This window comes from Notolabrus celidotus, chromosome 6 (assembly GCF_009762535.1).
Source record: "Notolabrus celidotus isolate fNotCel1 chromosome 6, fNotCel1.pri, whole genome shotgun sequence".
Taxonomy (NCBI): Eukaryota; Metazoa; Chordata; class Actinopteri; order Labriformes; family Labridae; genus Notolabrus; species Notolabrus celidotus.
Window position 1 is genome coordinate 12,796,447 of NC_048277.1, and position 23,701 is coordinate 12,820,147.

At 39.4% G+C, this 23,701-nt stretch overlaps 1 protein-coding gene across 1 annotated transcript in view; it reads left to right on the forward strand.

Moving 5' to 3' along the window:
• The first annotated feature begins 712 nt into the window (after positions 1 to 712).
• Positions 713 to 23,701, forward strand: part of zc3h18 (zinc finger CCCH-type containing 18) — a 49,167-nt gene continuing 26,178 nt past the window's right edge. The window contains exons 1-9 of the mRNA XM_034685232.1: positions 713 to 895; positions 1,924 to 2,924; positions 6,366 to 6,450; positions 11,716 to 11,864; positions 12,091 to 12,186; positions 13,464 to 13,606; positions 13,980 to 14,009; positions 14,393 to 14,507; positions 15,658 to 15,929. Coding sequence (XP_034541123.1) covers positions 1,935 to 2,924; positions 6,366 to 6,450; positions 11,716 to 11,864; positions 12,091 to 12,186; positions 13,464 to 13,606; positions 13,980 to 14,009; positions 14,393 to 14,507; positions 15,658 to 15,929 — 1,880 coding nt within the window. The 5' untranslated portion in view covers positions 713 to 895; positions 1,924 to 1,934. The remainder of the gene's footprint in view (positions 896 to 1,923; positions 2,925 to 6,365; positions 6,451 to 11,715; positions 11,865 to 12,090; positions 12,187 to 13,463; positions 13,607 to 13,979; positions 14,010 to 14,392; positions 14,508 to 15,657; positions 15,930 to 23,701) is intronic.

The following is a 23,701-nucleotide window of genomic DNA, read 5'->3' on the forward strand; positions in this document are numbered from 1 at the left end:
TACATTTGATTGTTACTGTAGTGGTCAGTTGTCATAAAAATCCAAATATCAAACTCAAACTTTAACTAAACTTAATCAAAGGGTCACTGATGCACCGTGGGGATGTGATGTACACAGGCAAAAGTAGTCCAATGTCCATGCAAAAGTTCAGCGGTTTCCAATGGTTTACTTTGATGGCAAGCAAGCAAAAAAAAAGGAACAAAGAAAATCACGGCTCCTGCTGCCTCTCTTGCACTGGTAAAAAACCATAGGCCCACCCAGGTGCATGCTGGCCTTCTGCCACCATACCTACCTGAATAACCTCAGGTGTCCACAGTTCCTAATTACCAAACAAACAAAAACAAACGAAAGAAATACTAATTATACAAACAATTTAAATATACTAAACAAATGACTAGCAAAAAATATAACCCCAAAATCGAACTGAAATTGCATACAAAAATAAAGGTTTGGTTAAGTCTAACAACTAGTACTACTTATTAATTCTAAACTAAATAAACAACTAAATACAAAAAATAAACAAATAGCTCCCACAGTTACATTTTTTTGCCCTGAGGCACATTATTTTTTGTCGGTCAGTGAGGGCGCACCGACCGAAAATCAGTTTTTGCCACTCTGCTCTGTGCACAGCAGTCTCAATCTGACCCTGTAAACTGATCTCAGAACCGTAGTTGTTCACTTCCAGCACGACCTTTTAGCTCAGAGAGTGTCGCGTTTTGATGACGTCGAGGTAATGGCCGCTCTCGTTGTGCCGTGCCGAATGTTTTATTTTCTCCACCATAGTGATTAAATTTAACTGATTATCGTTTATTGTAGACAGTTGAAATCAATATCAGCTGGAGAGCGAAGTTTTTATCGCAGCAGTGCCGTCTTTGAAGAGGTCCGGGTCGACAAGGTGATTGAAAATATGTTGGTTGTTAGCAGTTACAGTGTAGCTGCGCTGTTAGCTTAGCTGCGGGACAGACTGCATTGTTAATTGAAAGAGAGGCTAGTTTGATCCAAAGCCGTTGAAGTCCGTTAGTTGGCAGCTACGCCAACTAGTGTTGCATTTTACTTTATTAACACAGTTTTACAGCTCGATGAAAAGCAGTGTGGTCGTTTGTTGCCTCTCTTTTTGCGCTGCAAAGTTATGGGCCTTGATGCAAAGTAGCGGGCTAAGCTAAACCGAGAGTGTTCCCAGTCGTATTAGCTGCAGGGGAACTTTCAAACAGACATTATGTATTCAAGAAGGTAATTTAGAGATAAGAAAACGTGAAATATATAGCCATTTAAATCATTTGCCAGGAAGTTTTTATGCCGAAAAAGTAAAGTAACTACTATCACAGTAGTTGCCGTCGTCTTCTATTAAATAGCTAAGTTAACAAGCTAATAAACCTCCACAGCGTTGGTCCACATCAAATCTTTTTTTGTCTTATTATTTGTGTCTTATGAAGACTACTTTATATACCTTGGAAGCTGGATCACGTAAACAGTAATCGTAGAATCGAAACAGCTGGGGACAAGTTGCCTGTCATTCATTCTGGAGTCAGCGCTGTGATGTGAAAGGATTTATATAAATGTTACATTGATTGGCTCAGCATGATTTCTCTAGGGATGAGACAAGATATGAACATGGCGATATATGTGATGTGTATTGTACAATTATCTAATCGTTATATTTGAAACAGTGCTCTAAACAGACTTTCCTTGCAATTTGACTCCTTGTGTCACTACCTCATGACACCTTGCGTTGGTTTTGATAGCATTAAACCTACACTTCAGGGGGATTTGGATTCCTTGGATTACTAGATAATGTGGCAAATTATTGTATAATTGTTTTGCACTTAACCAATTATCTTAGATCCGATGTAGTTTGATATTATCATGATTGAGTGTACGTTTTTAACTTTTTCTTAATGATAAATGTCTTTCTGTTTGCACCAGATTATTCTCTAATGGATACTCCTGAAAGCCCTACCCAGTCTCCTCAGTCCCCTGAGGAGGAGGAGGACAAGGGCCTTTCTGACAGTGAGCTGCTGGACTCTCATGATGAAGACGAGGAGGGGATCATCTCCGACAGTGACTTGGTCAATGAAGATGACAATGGGGGGCTGACTGAGAAAGATGAGGATGATGAGGAAGGGGAAAGAAGAGTTAGAGGAGTGGGATTGGTTGACGAGGGGGAAGAAGATGAGGTGGTCCCTGACTTTGTCTCAGATCCAGAGGATGAGGAGCCTGTTAGGGAAACAGAAGAGATGGGACAGGAAGATGGGACCATTCTACTGATGGAGGGGGATGATGATGGTCCCCAGGAGGATCAGTTAGGTGAGGAGGAGGAGGAGGAGGAAGCAGGAGAGGAGCGAGAGGATAGAGTGTTTGACACCCCACAGTCTCCAGACTCAGAGCCAGATCAGGGCAAGAGGTTCATTGCTGAAGAGGATGGCGAAGATGGGGAGGAAGGATATGGTGACTATCAAAAGGATGCCTTGATGGCCCATGAGAGCGCTGAAGTGGATGACGAGGAGGAGGAAGACAAAAGCAAAGCAGAGGAGGAAGACGAGGACGAAAGGATTAGAGCCGAGGAAGAGAAACGGAGGAGAGCTCTTGCGATAAGGGTAATGAAGGATGACTCAGCGTCTGTGTCTAGGGACCTGGACGAGCATGAACTGGATTACGATGAGGAGGTGCCAGAAGAGCCCAGCATCCCTGGACATGAGGAGGAGGAGGAGGAGGATGAAACAAAAGGGGAGGGAGAAGAAGAGGAGGAACGTGAGGACAAAATCAGCAAGCGGAAGGAGAGGAAAACAATTTTTCCTCCGTCTCCCAAAGACAGTGACTCAAAGAGGACGGATGACTCCAAAGGGTCTGAGGGGACGCGCAGAGATTCCCTCAGAGACAAGAAGAAGGATGAGGATGATGGAGAGATTGATGAAGGAGAGATTGATGTAAGTGATAATAATTCTACTATTTGGGTGATATGGAGAAAAACAATGATCTTATTAATTTATTACTTAACAATCGATTAATAATTTGATTATGCTGCGAGTTTGGAAAGTATCCTCCCAATAAAGAAAGCCCTAAAGAAAAATAGTTCGTTTTGGAAACTTTGGAATATTCTACACCAGCTTAATGTAAGGATGTGCTTAAATGCAATAGTATTTATTTGGCGGTTCTTTTTTAATATGTACACTGAGAGAAATCAAATTACCTGAGTAATAATAAACCCAAATCACTTTTAAAAAACAGTTTAAGTGCCTTTAAAAGCCATTCTGTAACAACAAAGACCATAATGAAAACTCTTTCAGCATAACGTCTTTTTTTTAGGTTTTACTATGGGCAAAGCTGAATTGCAAAAAAACTGCTTTTGTTTTGAGGTATCATTTGTTATCATTTCAATTTCTAAAAAAAAAAAGAGTGCTCACTGTAAACATCAATGAAAAGATGTATCCAAGCATTGATGAGTTTTGTTGTCAGGCTGCCTCGAGCATCAATAGAACCTATGAAATGTTAAACATTTTTGGCAACACTTTTTCTCATCTTTGGAAGACAGCAGGAGTTAACTTCCTGACCCTCTAAACCACTATTTCACGATGGAAGTGGATTGCGAAGACTTCGATCATTTCAAGGTTCAAGGTTCATTTTATTCTCATTCAGTCACATTTAAAAACATGAAAGAACGAAACACATTACTCAGGTCCAGCAGCATACAGAATAGATAACAAGCTAAAAGCAGACTCTACAAATAAAGAAATAAATACATAAACTCAAGCAAACAGTAAGTACCTATAAAAACGTAGTTTAAAACCAGTGAGAAAGTGCAGTAATGTGTGCATGCAGTCACAGCGGTGCAGAGAACAGACCTAAAGAGAGTTCACAAGTTTCACAGCTTCTGGAAAGAAGCTTCCCCTTAGCCTAGTTGTTCTGTCTTTTAGGCTGCGCAGCCTTCTGTCTGAGGGGAGGGGGGTGAACAGTCCGTGTGCTGGATGGGTGGGGTCCTCCATGATGTGCGACACCCTGCCTCTGCACCTGCTAACATATATGTCCTCCAGTGAAGGGAGACTGCTGTTTGTAGTTTTTTGAGCAGATTTGATCACTCGCTGCAGCTCCTTCTTGTCAGCCACAGGGCAGTTCCCATACCAGACAGTGATGGATGCTGTCAGTGTGCTCTCCACCACACACTTGTAGAAAGATGTCAGGACAGCAGGGCTGAGGCCAGCCCGCTTCAGCCTCCTCAGAAAGTACAGGCGTTGGTGGGCCTTCTTTATGGTGTTGGTTGTGTTGGTGGACCACGTGAGGTCATTGGAGATGTGCAGGCCCAGCTATTTGAAGGTGGACCCCATCTCCACAGCTGCACCTACGATGTAGAGGGGGTGATGAGGGGTGCGGCCTCTCTTCCTAAAATAGTTGACTAAAGTCTGCGAAATGATGGTATTAAATGCAGAAGTAAAGTCCAGGAAGAGCAGCCTGACATAGGAATCCCTGCTCTCCAGGTGTGTCAATGCAGAGTGGACAACAGCTGATTCTGCGTCAGACACAGACCGGTTCTTCCTATAAGCATACTGATGGGGGTCCACGTTGATGTCGACAATATCCTTAATGTGGGCCGAAACCAGCATTAGCTTAATCAAGGTTTAACATGCCAGGGGTCTCATTTATTTAAGAGAAGAATCCATACATCAAGAGTACGTACTCCGAAAACCCGGAAATGGTGTGCACTACAAAAAATTCTGATCTATAAAACCGTTTGCACGACAACCTCACACAATGTTCCCTTTATAAATCACAAACTGCATCGCCAATTTCCCGTCTCTAAAACGAGCATACATGTGTCAGAGTTTGCTTACAGGTGCTCACATTATCCCATCAAGTTTTTTTGTATAAATCACAAATTTGGCGTGAAAACCGGCATACGTAATGAGACCCCAGAATTGTTAGGTAGTCCAGCAGTCACCTCATGTGCAAGCAGAAAACTTCAGGCACTTATTGGCTTTTGTTGTTCTTCTGTGTGATCAACAGTTTGATATTTCTAGGTTGTGTAACAATTGTCCACATTCTATGCTTGTTTACTGCTTATATTTCATCAGGATGTCCCATTGCGAGTATTTCATGTCCATCCTTGCATCTGTGGGAGCTGATTGGCTGACATCCTCAGGAGTGTTTTTAATTCATTCATCAATACTCAATGTATGAATGTTGAGTAAAATATTACTCATCCCTCCTGACCAAACCCATTCAAAAATTAACAAAAATGCATCCCAGCGAAGTCCCATTCAAAATGTTAAATTAAAAGAGCCCCTCGCCCTCAAAAAAAAATCCCATTCAACATGCAAATAAAAAAGCAATTTCCCTCAAGCTTCTCAAGTCTAGCCTCTGCAGGATTCTAGAAATCATATGTGCATGTGATGGAGGGATGCACAGTGCATGTAGGGGGCATGGTCTCAATAGCCCTGCAGTAAGCAGTGTGCTATGTGCATGTGATTGAGGAATAGCATAGATATTCAACTTTTGCAACCCTAATGCAGGCACATGTAAAATGATGGGCATCGTTTAAGTTATGATTGAACAAATGCTCTTTCAAAACTAGGTTCCTCCACCTCAGCTTGTTTTTTTACTCACAGCATAAGCAGTGCATTTCACCCATGAATGAAAGTCAAAATTAGGGTGTGAGAGGTAAAAAGTCGGATGGGTTCATTGATTTGAGTAAAATCCAGGTATGCAAATACAGTCAAGGTCTAAATCTCTTTTTTCATTTGCAAAGAGAAGAGTAAACTGAGTAGACTCAGTTGTTAAAATGGAAAACGCAGCTGGCCAGCTTTATCTGCTTTGCAGTGACTTATTGTGATTGTTGAGTTTGTGTGCCCTCTGCTTGCTCTGCATGCTCTGAGTCACATTCAGTGCTCAACCATAGATCATTAGCCAGAGAAGGAGCTCTCCTATCAGAGTAAGCTTAAGCAGTGACCCCCTGGCATATCCTCTGCTGCTTGAAAATATGTAAGTATGAGGTTGGACTTTTAAGAAATGATCAGTGATAAAGGACTCTTAAACAGGACACCCCCACTGGACACTGTTTAACAGAATAATGCATTAGTTACAACCAATAATAAATCCAGCCCTCTCGGAACTATGAGAGCAGGGGGTATTACTCACCTGTTGCCTTGTACAACTTTAATTATTTTTTTGACATTTACTTCAGATGGATTGTCTGTCTTTTTCGAGCCGAGTTCTGTGCCTATGCAGCGATTATAAATGAGACTTAAGAGCCATTTTAAAGAGCATGATGCCTGTGCATACCTAAGAATGTTTTGTCAACTTTTTAAAAATAAAGTAGAAATATGTTATGTTATAAAAAGACACTGTGTTGAGTCAAGATGTCGTTTGTGTTGCAGGATGATGATCTCGAGGAGGGAGAAGTCAAGGATCCCTCAGACAGGAAGATCAGACCCCGTCCCATTTGCAGGTTCTTCATTAAGGGTAAGTGAAGAGCAGATCCAATAAGACCAGACCATTTTCGTTTAGCAGGTTAAGATGAGTTTCATGTGAATATTTCTGCTCTATTTTCTTGTCCTGTTATCTTCTGACACAGTTATCTTAAAGTCCTGTAGTGGTCGACATGGACCACGGCTAGGTTGCTGCTTTGTAGCTGTTAACAATCACATCAATAATCAATTAGTTTTTTTTGGATCTGTACAATCTTTTAAACAGTCTGAAGCCATTATATGGTGTTTTATTTTTAAATTGAGTGGATGTTGCATTCGATCCTAATGCCTTACTGTCCAAGTCGATCGTCTCTGTTCAGTTTGACACGTGCTGGTCGCAGGCTCAGTCGAAAATAGACTCAACGCGTATTTCCAGCAGAGTGCCGCAGGGGCAAGCTCCTGAGACGGAGCTGAGACGCACCACATGCAGCACTTCTTGTGTACACATGAGCATTGACTAGAATGGGAGTGTATCGGCTATGCAGTGCGCAGCACAGATGTAACGCGACGCGGCACATCCTGTATAAATTGGGGGTAAGCCAGTGGGCAACAAGGAACAGCAGTGCTACAGTCTCAAAAATGTTGCTAGGATCATACTGATCAGAATAATTTAGTAACCGCATCTCAGGGATCTGTGATGAAATTGTTTATGGTTGTGATATCTGGTTGAGCGTATACAATACATTGATGCTTCACCAGAGACTGAGGGTTCTCTAGTTTACAGTCAGCTTCAATTTAGACAAAGTTCAACAATCTCTTTTTGCAAAACAATTCCATGATCTAAAAAAACCTTCAACAACAAGCAAAGGTATTCCTTTAGCTGACGTGTTGTCTTTCCCACCATCGTAACATATCATTATGTGTTAAAGGGCAGCAGGGGAGGAGACTCTGGCTGCAGGTCAACCATTCTTAAAAAAAAGCTGTTTTTGAAACTAACAAAGTTTTAAAGAAAATTCTGACATTCACCAAAGTTTTCTTATCTAGGATTTGTTCAAAACAGAAGCACGCTCAAGAGCACTCTTATGCTCATTTGATTGTCAATATGTCAGTGCAGAATTGTTGGATTTTTTTTTTTCCTTTATTATTTAGATACATTTCTAAAAGTTACATTAGGAATATGTAAGAGTCAGGGTTCCCACGCGTCCTGGAAAAACTGGAAAACAGTTGACCAGTTTTCCAGTACTGGAAAACACCTGGGAAATGTCCTGGAAAATCACATATAGTCCTGGAAAAGGATTCCAACATGGCTGCGTGCGACCTGACCCTATTAACAAAACACATCCCCATTCATTGAAAGTTGAGTGCACACTGTGCTGGAAAAGACAGCGACACTGCACAACTTTTTTCACATCTTTTCTCCTTCACTTCGTAATCATGCATTCACAGAAAACGGGGGTATATTGTTCATGTTTTATGGTACATTAACCTCGTAGAGTGCTCTTTTGATTCAAAGAGTCTTGTATTTAAGTTATAGTGTGGCCAGTGGAGTCGGGCAGAGAGCTCGGGGGTCTGTGCCTCACAACTTTCTCTGCAAGCTGAGAGCTCAATTACCGTACTCTAGCTCAGCTGTTCTCAAAGTGGGGTCCTGGGACCCCTGGGGGTCCGCGAACCATAGCGTGGGGGTCTGTGAAATAGTTTGAATACATTTCTAATAAATTATAAAATTGTGCTGTGTCATTACAAAACAGCATACACCATTGTTATGATACCATTTGGTGGCTCGAAGGGATATGTGAGTCTTGTTATTGTTAATTTTCTGAAAGCGTTCAAGATCAATTACTTGAAAAGTATAAATGCTGTCATGTTGAGTCCACAAGGAATGAAATGACCCTCTGTTTTAAAGTATACAAGTGGTATTTACTTGATTCAAATTTAAGTGTTATCTGTTTATCACTATGGTACAGGTCTGAAGTATTTACATTGATACGTTTGACAATACAAATAGTTCCAAGGGAAACTAAGAGTGCAAATGGTAGTCAGCATGTGCTTTAGTGATGGGAAGTTGGGCTCTTTTCAGAGAGCCGGCTCTTTTGACTCGGCTCCCAAAGAAGAGCCAGCTCTTTCGACTCCCGAACAGCTCTTAATTTAGGATTCTTTTGTAGCCGTATATTTTACCTTAACTTTGCAAAAAATAATAGTTTGTGTTGAAAACCCTTTTACGTACTGTGTTTTTATGAGAGTACTTATAATTGACCAATTTTGTGCATTTATTCTGTTACAAAACCATTCTTACCCTGATCCTAGGGTTAGGATTTGGGTTAGGGCAAGGGTTGTGATTAGGGTTGTGATTAGGGTTAAGGTTATGGTTAGGGGGGTTAGAGTTAAGGTAAGGGTTATGGTTATGATTAGGGTTAGGATTAGGGGTTGGATTAGGGTTAGGGTTAGGGTTAGGGTTTGGATTAGGATTGGGGTTAGGGAACCAAACTCAAGCAAACTGAACCAACTTAAGAAAACAGAACCAGAACCAAACTCAAGCAAACATTATTAATATCCTCAGTGCAGGTTGGCATTGAGAAAAATCAGATGCCTCAGCTTGGATGGGCTGATCCGATTTCTCCTCTCAGTGAGTATTTGCCCGGTCTTCAAGAAGACTCTCTCAGAAGGAACAGATGAAACCAGGATACACAGCCTCCCCTCCATCACCTATACCCTATATCCTCACATGATCGGCCGCATGATTCCTGATTCCTTTGCAGGCTCTTTTGTTTTTTACTTAGCTAATTATATATTTTTTGAGAAAAGAGAAAGCTGAGATGTTGCCCATCATTTTTACTTGGTTGCACTAATAAAGTGAAGTGCTGTACATCTGTGGTTGCATTATTCTATTATCAATTTGCCATCATTTTTAAGTATGTAAGAGATGATTTCATTGATAGCCATAGACTACATGTCTTTCAATGTAGACTTCCATTGAGAGGAACATATTAGACTATTTAGGAACAAAATTAGGAACAAAATTTAGACTGTCATACCAGCTTGATCATCAATGAAAATGTACTGGAAAATGATCTCTTGAAAAGAGTGGGAACCCTGAAGAGTTTTTGAGAATATCGGAATCAGATGAGATTCTAGCCTTGTTTATACTTTTGCCTTGAATCAACGCCGTAGCCTACGTGCCCAGGTCTGCATAGCCCCACGGACCTACACAGAGGCCTATGCAGGTAGCCGACACACACCTCATCCTAAATGAATGGTCCGCTGAACTGCATTGTAATTACCAAATTTACAGTACTTCCAGAATTGCCGCACATCACGTCTTATCTCCTCTGACTTCTCCTCTTTTTTCTTCCCTGTGATCATGTCTGTATGATAAACAGCAACGTGTAGCTGTGAATTAACATAATACACTCAGACTCGCTATGTAAAAGTAAACAGAAAAAGTAGTGGGACAGGAAACAGGCGACCCAACTATCAGAGAGACCACATTACTTGAAGCATTTCGGCGGAGTATGGAACCACAAGTATGTAGTGTTCACGTCCACATCTGCCACTGCTGTGTACGCAGAAGTATAAACCAGGGTAACGAAACATGAGTATTAAGCACTACCTCCTTTTCAGAACAACTATTATCTTTTTACTCAGAGTCCAGTGGGCATTCGGGTTCTAATTTATTTGTGCAAACACAGTGTCTCTCCACTTTTCTTGAGCATGTGTAATTTCTGTGTGCACACGGCACTGCCGTTTGGGGGCATTTAAAGGGCGTACATCTACACTAATTGGGAACATGGAGCACAAACTTTAGCTAAAGCAGACATGGACATTCTGAAGTTTAAGAATTATTCAAGACTCTGACTTGTAGACTTCTCCTAAACTTTTTTTAAGAATACATTTGTGAAAAGACTGAGAAGAAGTTGTTGATTGAGGCCTCTTTTACATTTATGTTGATGGTGAGATGTTCCAGAGGCGTAAATATCCCCCCCTTGAGACAATATGGAAAGGCAGAACATACTTAAATTAGTTTAAACAACAAACTAACATTACATTTGTAGGACAGTCTGACATTGTAATCAAACCTTTTTTCTTATTGCATCAAAAAGCATGTGAGGAATGTTAATTTTATACTCTTGTACCTCCCCCCTGTATGCCAACAGAGGGAGCTGTTGCACATGATATACAGTGGGGCAAAAAAGTATTTAGTCAGCCACTGATTTTGCAAGTTCTCCCACTTAGAAAGATGAGAGAGGTCTGTAATTTTCATCAGAGGTACACTTCAACTATGAGAGACAAATTGAGGAAAAAAAAGTCCAGGAAATCACATTGTAGGATTTTTAAAGAATTTATTTATAAGTTATGGTGGAAAATAAGTATTTGGTCAATAACAAAAGTTCAACTCAATACTTTGTTACATAACCTTTGTTGGCAATGACAGAGGTCAAACGTTTGCTGTCGACAGCTCTTTGGTCATGGCAATGGTTGAGTTTGCAGTCTGACTGTTTGAGGCTGTGGACAGGTGTCTTTAAACAGATAACAAGTTCAATACAGGTAACGAGTGGAGGACAGAAGAGCTTCTTAAAGAAGAAGTTACAGGTCTGTGAGAGCCAGAAATCTTGCTTGTTTGTGGGTGACCAAATACTTTTTTTCCACCATAATTTACAAATAAATTCTTTAAAAATCCTACAATGTGATTTCCTGGACTTTTTTTTTCTCATTTTGTCTCTCATAGTTGAAGTGTACCTCTGATGAAAATTACAGACCTCTCTCATCTTTCTAGTGGGAGAACTTACAAAATCAGTGGCTGACTAAATACTTTTTTGCCCCACTGTATATCTTTGCACTGCCCTAAGTCATGCACTCATCAAAAGCTGCTTTGAATACCATTTATGTGACATTTTAGGTTCCCCTTTAATGTATTTTGACCTTAAGTCAAAGACTTGATATATTTAAAACAACCAACATGAATGACTTTTTGGCACAATTAATGTCCATCTGCCTATTTTGTATGATATCTCATTTTAACATTTGTTGCAAGAGATCAGATTGTTGCATTCGTAAAGAAAGAGTAGTATGTGATTTAGGTTCTACAGGCCACTTAAAAACCTTCTCTTTCAGTTTACTGTTAAAAAGGGAAATTTCTATCGTACCTGTTCTTCATTTCAACCACTTTATGTGTCAAAATGAGTCACAAATCCCTCTTAATCCAAGAACTACTCTGGAGTCTGGACTAATAGTTATTTTTTTTGTGACCCTGAATAAACGCTTCTTTCACATCGACTACCTGCAAGTGAATTTTAAACACACTGTTACTTTTTGCTCCCTATAGGAAACTGCACTTGGGGTATGAACTGTCGGTTCATTCACCCTGGAGTCAATGACAAAGGTAACTACTCTCTCATCAGTAAACCTGACCCCTTCTCACCTAATGGAGCGCCCCCTGGAGGACCACACCCTCTCATCCCCAATAATCCCTGGGTATGTTTGTTACAATTCAGCATTTCTGCAAAACTAGTCAATAGACATTTTATGATTGTAACATGCAAAAGTTTAAAAGTTAAAGTATATGTAATCAAAAAAGTGTATCAGAGCATAGATACACACGACTGTGTATACAGCAATTCTACTGACATGGTCTTTTGTCCCCTGCATCCCTCCGTGAACATGTTTACATAGCATGTAAATGAATGTTCCTCTGTTGTAGGCTGCACCTGCAGTGGAAGAGCTTCCTCCCCCGCCTCCTCCAGTGGAGCCTCCTGTGGAGAGTGCCTGGGAAAGAGGACTCCGGCATGCCAAAGAGGTACACCCTTTCATTACTCAACCAAACTGAATTGTCAAGGAAAAAACATCAGCCTGTGGAAATATTGTAAAGAATCTGTAACATGGGTCACTCCAGGTCAATGACAAAGAGTGCTCTTTTTTTGAAACCAACTTCTATCTTCCTCATTCTGAAGATGTTTCCCTTTTGAGGTGTGCCATATATTCTGTAAGCTAATTTTGGCCGCCAAGTGAGGTTTTCAAAAGATTGTATGTGATATTCACCAAAGTATAAGTTAATGGCAATGGAGCATTATTTAAATATAACATTTTATGTGCTTCATTGTGTCAGGAGGAGACATGGATAGTTATTGGAAAATGTTTGTTATCTCCCTCTAAGTTTTGCCTTTAAATATGTAGGACATGCAATTAAATTAATTGCCAGTGTAATTGCCACACCTAGCTACATTGCAGCTAATAAAGTTACCCTGTTATTGGGGGGATGTCTTTCAATTGAGAGCCCAAATAAGGAATTTTTGAGTGAGATACCAGTGCAGATTTTTGAGAGAAGAAATTAACACACTGAATCATGTGTACAATGTGTTTTTTTTGTGATTGCATTAAATAGAGAGGCTTGGTGTGGCATTGGCCTAGCAGTCTATGCATGCGCCCCATATACAGAGGCTATAGTCCTCACCGCAGAGGTTGCAGGTTCGACTCCAGCCATGACCATTTACTACATGTCTTACCCCACTCTCAACTCCCCACGTTTCCTGTCTCTCTTCAGCTGTCCTATCGATTAAAGGCGAAAATGCCCCCAAAATACAACTTTAAATAGAGAGGCTTGTCAATTGATATTCCCTCTTTCATTTAAATGAGGTTGAAATAATATTTGAAATACACATATTTCTCAAGCTAAAAAATTGTCTTGTTTGCTTTGAAAGTCATAGTCTGTCTAAGTCTTAAGTTTACTTTTAAAAACACACGGACAGCTCGCCATTTTGATGTCCAGAGGCAGAGTTCCAAAGTTTAGGGGCACCAAAACAGAATGCTCTCTGCCACTTGCGAGGGACGCATGAGGAACATTTAAAACGGAAGCAGTAAAGTTAAATTGTCTCATGAAGGAAGTTATAGTGACAATTTATCTCGTCTATTCTTTCAGTTTATGCACAAAATGCAGAGTTTAAATACAATGAAAAAAGTTATAATCATTAAGGTAGGAAGTAAAAAAGCAGATCTTTATGTGCAATAGATCCCTTTTGCTGCCATTCATATCAGAAGTTAAGCTAATCACTCTGTGTCTGGTTCTGTGTCCCATAGGTGCTGAAGAAGGCCACAATCCGCAAGGAGCAGGAGCCAGACTTTGAGGAGAAGCGTTTCAACGTCACCATCGGAGAGGATGAGAGAGAATTTGACAAAGAGAACGAGTTCTTTAGAGAACGCAGCTACCGCATCATCAGAGAGTACGACCTGCACACAATCCACACATTCTCTCATCAGTGGAAACCAAAGTACACAACACACAGTGTCGTTGCTACAAGTGACGCATTCATAAATCTGAGCCCCAAGTCCGTTTAACAATTGTACACAGATTACATATGCCCTTTTTATGTTTTTCTTTCACTTTAATGAAAACTAGTTATACCACAGCAGTTAATACACATATTAGAAAAATACATACATTTAACATGACTTTACTTCCTCCAATAAAAAAAATCAAGTTTATGCTGATTCAGATAAACACATAAACAAACTTAGAATGCAATTAGTCCGTGGTAAACATCCCTTATACAATTGATTTATTGTCATTAAAACTCATCTGCTTTTCTTTTTCAGTGAAATGGAATTCAGGGAACCTATCTATGGGTAAGAGACAACTCACCTGTTCAGTTTTTTGTTTTCAGGTTTTGTTTCCATGATGTTTACTAATGTAATAATAAATAAAAGTATTAATAATCCAAGTGAGATCATCAGCAATAGTCTAGTGTATGAGATCAGAAACATACATCTCTTTATCTTTCTGTCCTTCCATCAGCTTATGAAAATTCGAAGACCTTTCAGATGGATGATTAAAAATGTTTTTGTTTCTTGTAAATATTTGAATTCAAGTATTTCTCATTCTAGAAAGTTTTTTCTGATAGTGATGAAAGAAAATGAACCATGAGAGCCAGTGTGTTTTATCTTGTGTGCTCATTATCATATAAATGATGACTTAACCCAACCATGTCGTATGTGTTTATTTTCCACAGTGACCCGTATGCTGATCCATACTATGACTATGAAATGGAGGCTCTGTGGCGAGGAGGCCAGTACGAAAACTTCAGAGTGCAGTACACAGAAGCTCCTCTTCCCTACCACTACACTGTGAGTATCCTGAACAGCCTGTATAGAGGGTTGTCCTAAGTTTAAAGATATGCAGCAAAATGTCCCTCAACAATCTTAAAATGAAGTCAAATGATGCATCCTTATTGTCTTACATTGCATCATGTTTGTCTTTAATGTTGTATGGTACCTCATTCCTTCATTTGGAGCAATCAATCAATCAGTCTTTATTTGCATAGCGCCAGATCACAACAAACGTTATGTTAAATTATCAACAAATACCCAACACCAAGACAGGGTAAGACTCAGTCTTATGTCATCTTAATCCAACATGAACATTGCACTTAGTAGCAAGGAAATCTTCCTTTTAACAGGAAGAAACCTCTAGCAGAACCAGTCTCATGTTAGACAGACATCTGTCAAAACTGAGCTGGGGTTGGAAAGAGGGATACAGGAGAATAAGAGAGAGTCATGATAGTAATGAGTAGTAGCTGTTGCTGCTGGAGTCCAGCATGTCCATATCAGCTGAAGACTGGAACGTCCACAGCAGGAGGATGTCTACGGCAGCGCAGAGGAAAAAACACGTTTAACCTTTACTTTGTTTTCAATCCGTTAACATACAACATAGTGAAAAGATGTAGAATTGTGCTTTGCAGAACTCAAGGTTAGTTTCACTTCTAAGGATAATCCCGATAAACACGGTAGACTACAGTCACCGCACTATACAAAAACGGTGGTATAGTTTTGTGTGATATTGCTAGGCTACAAACAAAAAGAAGGCTCAAAGATGGCCCAATGCAGAAAGAGAAGGAAATAGAGCAGAGGTGTTTAGAAAGCTTTACAATAGTAGCTTAATAATTGTGCATCATTTCAAATAAATGTCCTTTGTAACCTTGTTGGAGAGGGGTATTATAAAAATCTCCATTCAGGTATTTTCTGAAGAACATTTTTTTGTAGAAGTGAAACTTACATCAGTGTTGTCTGAGTCAAGCTTCAATGACAGGGCCTGGACTTGAGTTCAATTAATGAGGTAAGGAAGCTAAAAAGTATCATGAGACAGAGTAACATATTATGGCTTTGGTGTTTCCCCAGAGATCTCTTTACAATAACCAACACATCAGTTTCCATCACAGTGAATCAGTCAGTAAACGGCCTTCATTGCAACCAAACTGACCACACCTTTTCTCAACAGGAGCGTGAACGAGAGCGAGACCCTCGCGAGCGGCATCGGGACAGAGAGAGGGAGAGAGATCACCGCGAGAGGGAGCGCAGACAAAGAGAGAGGGAGAGAGAGCGAGAGCGTGAGCGTGAGAAGGAGAGGATCCGGCGAAAAGAGGAGTGGGAGAGGGACCGGATGAAGCGGGACGAGAAGGACAGACCGAGGATGCGTCCTCCTCGAGACGCCAGGGAGAAGAAAGAGGAAGACAAAATGAAACCACGCTCACCTCTTGGCATGCCACCAAAGTAAGTGACATTTAATTGTTGCATCATTTGTTATCCAACAAAAATAGAAGCAGTTATACTAAGATGAGTGTGTTTGAAGGTGTGGATGTGAGGTGATGGGGAGGAGGTTGGCACAGTTTTGTCTTTGTTGTCAACCTGGCACTTTAAATAACGTCTAGGATGGAACCGCACAATTAATCCAATGTTAATTGCACTCAAGATTTTGACCTTCCTACATTAAAGAAAACAACATTGACGATTATTATTAGATTAACATGTTAGCCCCACCTGTAAAAAACATGCTGCATATCAAATCAAGCACACCCTGTAGCACTGGCTGTTGGCCACACAGCCGAGCAGTCACTTTAGAACAATATGTTCTAATGAAACACTTTTAATAACAAGTTGTAACTCACTTTTCCTGTTCTCTTTTGATCACTTGACTTGGCTTCAAACTAAACATGAGAGAGAAGTCTGTCTGTGTTAACCCTGCCCCTGCGTGGCCTGAGTGCGAGAGTTCAGGGAGGCAGGGGCACTTAGTTCAGACAAGGTTTCAGGGTTCTAGGGGCATTAGATAAATAGTGAACGAGATGAAAAAATGACATAGTACTTCAGTAAGTACGGTCACTGTTTTTATGGGCTGCTTCAGAAAAGTCTGGGTAAAAATGTGATGTCTGCAGAATATGCATTCAAATGTTTTGCATATGCCACACAGATGAATGGATGGAATGGATGAAGTAATAAAGCTGTCAGCTTGACTATTTACAGTGTTGGTCCTTTCCTCCTCTGAACCACTGGTCAGAGACGAAACTTGACATTCCACTCATGTAAATACTGTGGGCAGTGTTGCCAGATAGAGCTGATTGATGCCACCAAATTGTCAACACAAGTCTTTCCCGTTAAATCCAGCGAAGGCGCTGGGAGATGACGTTCATGTTGCAAAAATGCTTGTGTTTACAACTCTAATGTACACTGTAGTTGGGTGTGCATCATAGTAACAGTAACTAGTATCTCCTCCCACCAGAATGTTGTGTTTAGTGACTAGATGCAACATTATTTAGTTAAATATTTTTTTACTCACACATATCTTTAACATACTGAAATGTATAAAACAATTAAAAACACGCTCAACTCATGGAAAACAAGCACAAATTATGTCCACCCGCCGAAGCCCATTTTAACACGTGCAATCCAACCGAAAAGCCGCCCAATCTGGCAACACTGACTGTGTGGGCAATAGTTATGCACTATCCAAGTCCCAAAATGCGAGCTGTTATAATAACAACAACAATAATAATAATAATAATAACAATAATAATAATAATAATGGTGATTAAGACAATTTAATAGGAACAGCTTAAAGGAACAGCTGAGTAAAAGAGAAACTTCTAAAAGCAATTAAAACATTAAAACAATTAAAAACCAGTAAAACAAAACAAAAACAATGAGTGAATAAAATGAAAACATTAATAAAAGTAAATTAAAAGTAAATGTAGCATCATTGATAAAACAATATTACAGGAAGGCCTTTCGATGAAAATATGTGTTCAGCTGTGATTTAAAAGAAAATACAGATGTTGCTTGCCTGAGATCCTCAGGCAGGTCGTTCCACAGTCGTGGAGCCTGAACAGTAGATGCTCTCTCACCCTTAGTTTTTAAGTTGGCGACGGGAACTTTAAGGAGATTCCTGCCTGAGGATCTGAGGCTGCGGCCGTTATTCATATTCACAAGGATTATTTTTCAGAGTTTGCAGCATGTGGATATTCAGCGCATTATCAATTTGTAAGCCTCTATATGTAATGTAGCCATGCAGTACTGTCAGGTTTAAGCATTCTGCTGCTGTGAAAACATGATTTAAGGAAGAAAAACAACTCATTTGGTGTTGTTTTGTCGGGGAAAATCGAAGATTTGTATTAATAAGTAATTGATTGTTAACGTTTCCAAAGATCCATCACAGAGAATGCTTTGAATTTGTTTGTTTTTGAGGGTCCATACAAACATCCTTTGACAACATGTGACCCCCTGTTTTCAGGCCTGGTGCCATTGGTCACAGCTTGATTTATAATAGTCTCTTCTTTGGGGTCATAATGTGCAGCATCAAATGAATGAAAATAAACTTTACACGGTCAGGGATGAGGGAAAAAGACTACAACACCAGTCATTGCATATCAGACAGGCCTATCTCATTACAAAACACACACAGAGATGTTTCCCTTAAACTAGTAAATGTTGCCAATCTCAAATAAACGTCAAGGAAAATGTGTAGTCCATTTGTGGAAAACTACCCTCACTGTGATTCACAATTGCCAAAGGAATTTACAGTCCTGTAGTCCGGACATTGCTGCAGTTGTGTCACATATTGTCTTTGTTTTGCTCACAGTTATAATCTCTGGTTTTGAAATACTGGAATTTAAACAGGTCTTCTTCCGCTAGTCGTGACAAGTAAACAAAGCAAATGACAATGATGAAGCTCTTGTCACCAGCCATACCCATGTTTTCCTCTCTCTCTTTAGGGATGAGTGATGTAAAGCTATTAAGCAATATTACCTGCCAGGGGCAAAATAGAAATCCCTCCAGTTCTTAACTAAACCTGATCCTTGTCTTTTCATCGATGTGTTTTAATAGCAAGCATTACTTTTTAGATGCGAACAATTTGTAATAAAATTCAAAAGAATAAAGTTATTGATTATGATAATGATCAATTCAACTCAATCGCTCTTATTTTAATGATTTATCTACCTTCTGAGCTTCAGTTGTAAACATATTCAGTTTTGATATGAAGTTGCATCTCAGCTGAATATTGATAGTAAATAAAATACTTTAAATTTGACTTATAATAATGCTGTAAATGTTAGGATGTAAGATAACAGGTAAAGAAGGTCAATAAAGATGACTTAATACTTTGGATGCATATTAATTGTAGTATTTCCTTTTTAATTTGAGATGTCCAGTTTTATAAGCTGATTATCAAAGGGTTTTAATGATTTTATCTGCAACTCATAAACATTACCCATAGTGTCTTTAATTCATTAAAGAGCAACTCATGTATAGGCTTATGCAGAGGTACGGTAGCTACGCAGACCTACAGTGTAGGCTACGCCGTCGTTACGAAGCAGAAGTATAAATCAGGCTTTAGACAGACTGAAAATAGACTTGAAACATGACGAGTAGAGAAGAGTGTAACCAGGGACCACTGCAGCAAAGATTATAGCCTCTGTATCTGGAGCACGCTGGCCAGGTGCTAGGCCAGAGTCAAGAAAACCTAGAGGCCTCACTGGGTTTACGTGAGAAGAACAGTTGCAAATCATCTGTGTGGAGATAATAAGATATTTTAAAACTGTAATCTGTCCCAGGAGCAGAAAATCAAGAGGAAACTAAGGGCCTCAGGACAAAACCATGTGGTTCACCAAAAGACAGTGGAGAGGACTCCAAGTTCCCCATGTAGACTGAGAAAGTGTCTGATTGTCTTTATTAGGATATGTCTATCTGTTGTGTCGTAGAACACTGAAATGTTTTAATAAGTAACAAAGTTACTGTGTGCTCAAGGAGGTGATGTGATAAACTCCAGGTAGAAGAAAAAAGAAGAAAGAAGCTAAACTGGTCAAAAAAGGGGAAGCCAAAGGGGGCTGTCTTCAGGCACACTAGCTCAAGTCCAGGAATGGTATTAAAAAGTCTTTCATTGTTCAGGGCATAAAGTTTAGAAAAAGTGATCAGGAAAAAGAAGCGCCAACCAGTTTCGACCCTAAGGGAGTCTTCATCAGGGCGTGGTGAAACAATAGAAACAGTTGAGGTTCACTTATACCGTCACAAGGCCAGGAGGCTGAGAAAAACATAAGATGAGATAAGATCTAAGATACTCCTTTATTCATCCCACAACAGGGAAATTCACAGAGTTACAGCAGCAAACAAGGTGTACAGTGGAAGAATTCAAACAAGAAAAAAAAAAAAAAAAATATATATATATATATATATATATATATATATATATATATATACATATATATCCATCAGAGATGACAGCTTGGCCATAATTCTCCTGTCAGCCACCACCTCCACAGAGTCCAGGACTGAGCTGGCCTTCTTCACCAGTTTGTTCAGTCTTGCTCTCCTGTATCCTGTCCACCCACAGTAGGTGAAATCCCTCCAATGTGGCATTCGTGTAGGGTGTTAGCTCTGTTACCATCAACATCGGCATATTGAGAGAAATATTCATTGAGAAGGAAAGAAAAACACTACTTAGTACCATACAAAGTTGATATTAGAGAGTTGTAATCTAAATGGCAAGTATAATTAGTCATAGAAACAATACAATCATCATTCATCAAGTCATGTTCAATTTGTCAAAACAAGCAATAATAGAATAATAATAAGAACTTAAACTGATCTGAAGACTAGTAATGTGCTGAATAAGATGTAATTTAGTGTTTTAAATACATATATAACAATAATAATCATACAAACTACATTTCAACAGAAGATAGATGTTCTTCTGTACAGCTGATGTTGAGTTTCTCTCCTCTCTTAGTTTCACCGACTTTCTTCTTTTTTTCTGCAGCCCTCGAGCACATTCTTAACCGCTGCTCTATTTTTAGAACCATGACGATGGGTTCATGCCAAGTTCAATTTTGCTTTATATAAACATTTGAGCTATTGTCCCTCCAGACTGCTCCTGGCCTTTTCCAGGAGGCTCCTCAGGCTGATTTATTAGAAGAAATGACACCCTTCAGATATCCTTTTGTTTTCTTTATTACACTCTGTGGACCCTGTCAGGTTATTTATATCACTTCCTCTTTCCCTACTTCCTCAAAGAAAAGACTCTGTTAATATGTATTATTATCTAGAGCTAAAAATAGCGCCTCTGTTATGGTTATATTTTTAGCTCCCATCTGTTGAAACTTGATGAGGCCATTTGTGTGCTCTTACATCACACCTGTGGAATTTCTCATTCACCCTGAGGATAATGCTTTTGTGTACTGTTAACGTGTGTAAACACAAAATGACACCAGCTCACTTAATTTGGATTGTTAGATTAGATTGTAATGCAAGTTACAATAGATTGCTCCATATGATAAGTTTGTGCAGCATGTTGCCCAAGGGAAGTTATAAATAGACATTTTCTACACCAGACAAGAGCTGACACAAAACGAGGACTCCTTCAAGTGTCTAAGTTCCAGAAGTCTGTTGCTGTGGGCTTTTTCTTACACTGTGGGAATATCCACTCATCTTTTTCATTTCCTCCAACAAATATTTGGAAACCGCCTCGGAGGTGAACACTTGATTCTTGCTGTTTTGTTTGAAGAAATAAATATTGACCTCTTTAGTGGGGAAATCCCTGACATGGTGATGGTAAATGATGTGCTGTAATTGCACTCCATCCAACGATTTTTGTAAATTAGCTATCTGCATTTTACAACTGTGGGTTATCTATTCCCAAAAAAAGAAGACACAACACAGACTCCGAGCCAAAAAACCAACAGTAATGTCTGTATTTTAGTCTTACTTGGTTAGCATTCAGGAAATAATCTGTCTTATCAAATCAGCAGGTATTACCATAAAACTCTTTTTAGTGTTGGTTGACTTGATTTTACACTATAAAGAAAACTTCCCCCCTGATCAATTAGTCTGTTAATCTATTAACAAACATTATTCAGAAGAAATTTTAATGATTGTGTAAACTTTGTAGGAAGTAAAAATGCCGAATGATTAACTACTTTTTTTCTTTCCAATATGAATAGTTGCTTTGATTTTTAGATTTGGGACTGTTGGCAGGAGAAAACTAGGAATTTTAAATATTTGTAACAAAAATAATTTAGCAAATTTTTTCCAAATCAAGCAAATGTTTCCCTTTTATACAAGTAGGGGCACTAAGTAACACTATCGTATTATAAATAGCACAATAAATGGGGGTTAAAAGATTGTGCCATGCAAAGGTTAAAGGTGACATATCATGCAAAATGGACTTTTTAATGGTTCTCTACCTGAAATATGTTTCCCTGGCATGTCTACAAACCCCCCGAGAATGAAAAAAATCCATTCTGCCCCTGTTCTGATTTCTCCACCTTTCTGTAAATGTGTGCTGAAACGAGCCGTTTCAGACTTCCGTGTTTTTGTTACATAACAACAATATCCGGTCTGTCACGGAGTCAGAGATCGGAGCTTGTTCAGCCCATAGACTGTATAAAATAATACTGAATCCCCCCTCCGTTTTTCATTACCTGCACAAATGTGTGCTAACAAGGAGCTTAGGAGGGAGGCATGCTAGTTGTAGGCTGTCTTAATAAACACAAAGGTCGGTTTTACTTCCCACGTCTGCAGATTTGAAGATCTAGTGGATGATTTTTATTTATCATGGATAAGTGCTAGCGCTAGTTAGCATAGCCACATAGCTACATGTTCATAGCTGTAGCTATAGCTGTGTACCAAGACGCACGTCGACATACTGACAAATAAAACAACAAGTAACACAGAATCTGTGACCAATCCTTCAGAAAAGGTCCTGCTGCCTTTCTGGTAGAGGTCGGTTTTGCTCCCCACGTCTGCAGATTTGAAGATCTAGTGGATGATTTTTATTTATCATGGATAAGTGCTAGCGCTAGTTAGCATAGCCACATAGCTACATGTTCGTAGCTGTGTACCAAGACACACGTCGACATACTGATAAATAAAACAACAAGAAACACTAAATCTATGACCAATCGTTCAGAAAGGTCCTGCTGCAGGCGCCTCTCCGTCAGGATCAGATTCTGGATCAGATTCAGAGGGTTGAAGTAACGTGATCTCTGAGCAGCCGTGTATATTCAGCCAACATGAAAACATCAGATCAACGTGCTGGAGAGCCGACGCACATCCACTTCCTGAGGGGGCGTGGTCAGAGGGAAAACAGAGTGTTCTGATGAGGACTGAAGAAGAGGGTTTTTCAGGCATGCCAAAATCTGATTTCGAAGTGTTTTTTTGAGCATAAACTTTAAAGACATGTTTTGGGGACCTCTTAGACCAATATATATTGATGAAACAAGCGTGATATGTCACCTTTAAGAGAAGTAACACCACAAATAACTCTGTTTTTTTCCACACAACATTTCATTTGCATGTATCATCAGTCTGATGCCACTAAGCAGGTTTTTAGTAGGTGTTTTGTTTGGTGTATTCTTCCTCCTAGCTGCATTCCCACTCTTATGAAACAGTCTCCCTGTGGACATTAGGTTAGCATGTTCGGTTGATGTATTTAAAGCAAAGCTGAAGACCCACCTGTTTACTGTTTCTTACTGCTGATGTTTCTTAGGGTGTGTTGTTTCTTTGTTTATTTGTTTTTAAGCTTTGTAAAGCACTTTGATTGAAAGCGCTCTATAAATAAAATTATTATTATTACCTCAATTGAGATGCTGTTTAAGATAAATACTACTGCCATGAGATACCCCAGACTTTGAGACAAACTTTATAGTGGATGAAAGTAGTGCGCTCAAGTTCATTGATTTTGGAGACTTTTTTGAAAAGAGGTCCTGGTTGATGTTTAACTGTCTGAAGCAGTGTTCATTTTGGCTTCTACTTTAGATTTAGTCTTTAGACAAAAATGCCTGTTAGTTAAAATCACATTTTAGTCTTTCAGCCCGTTATTGTTTAGTCTTTGATTTTTGTCGCAACATTTTCTCTCTTAAAAATAATACATGTAGTCGATCAGATATTGGTATCAAAGTTGTATTAAGTGTTAAAATCGTCAACATTTCACTCCTTAATATTTTGCTTGTGTAATATCTAATAATTCAGCCTGTCCCTGCTAAAAAGTCAAAAGAAAA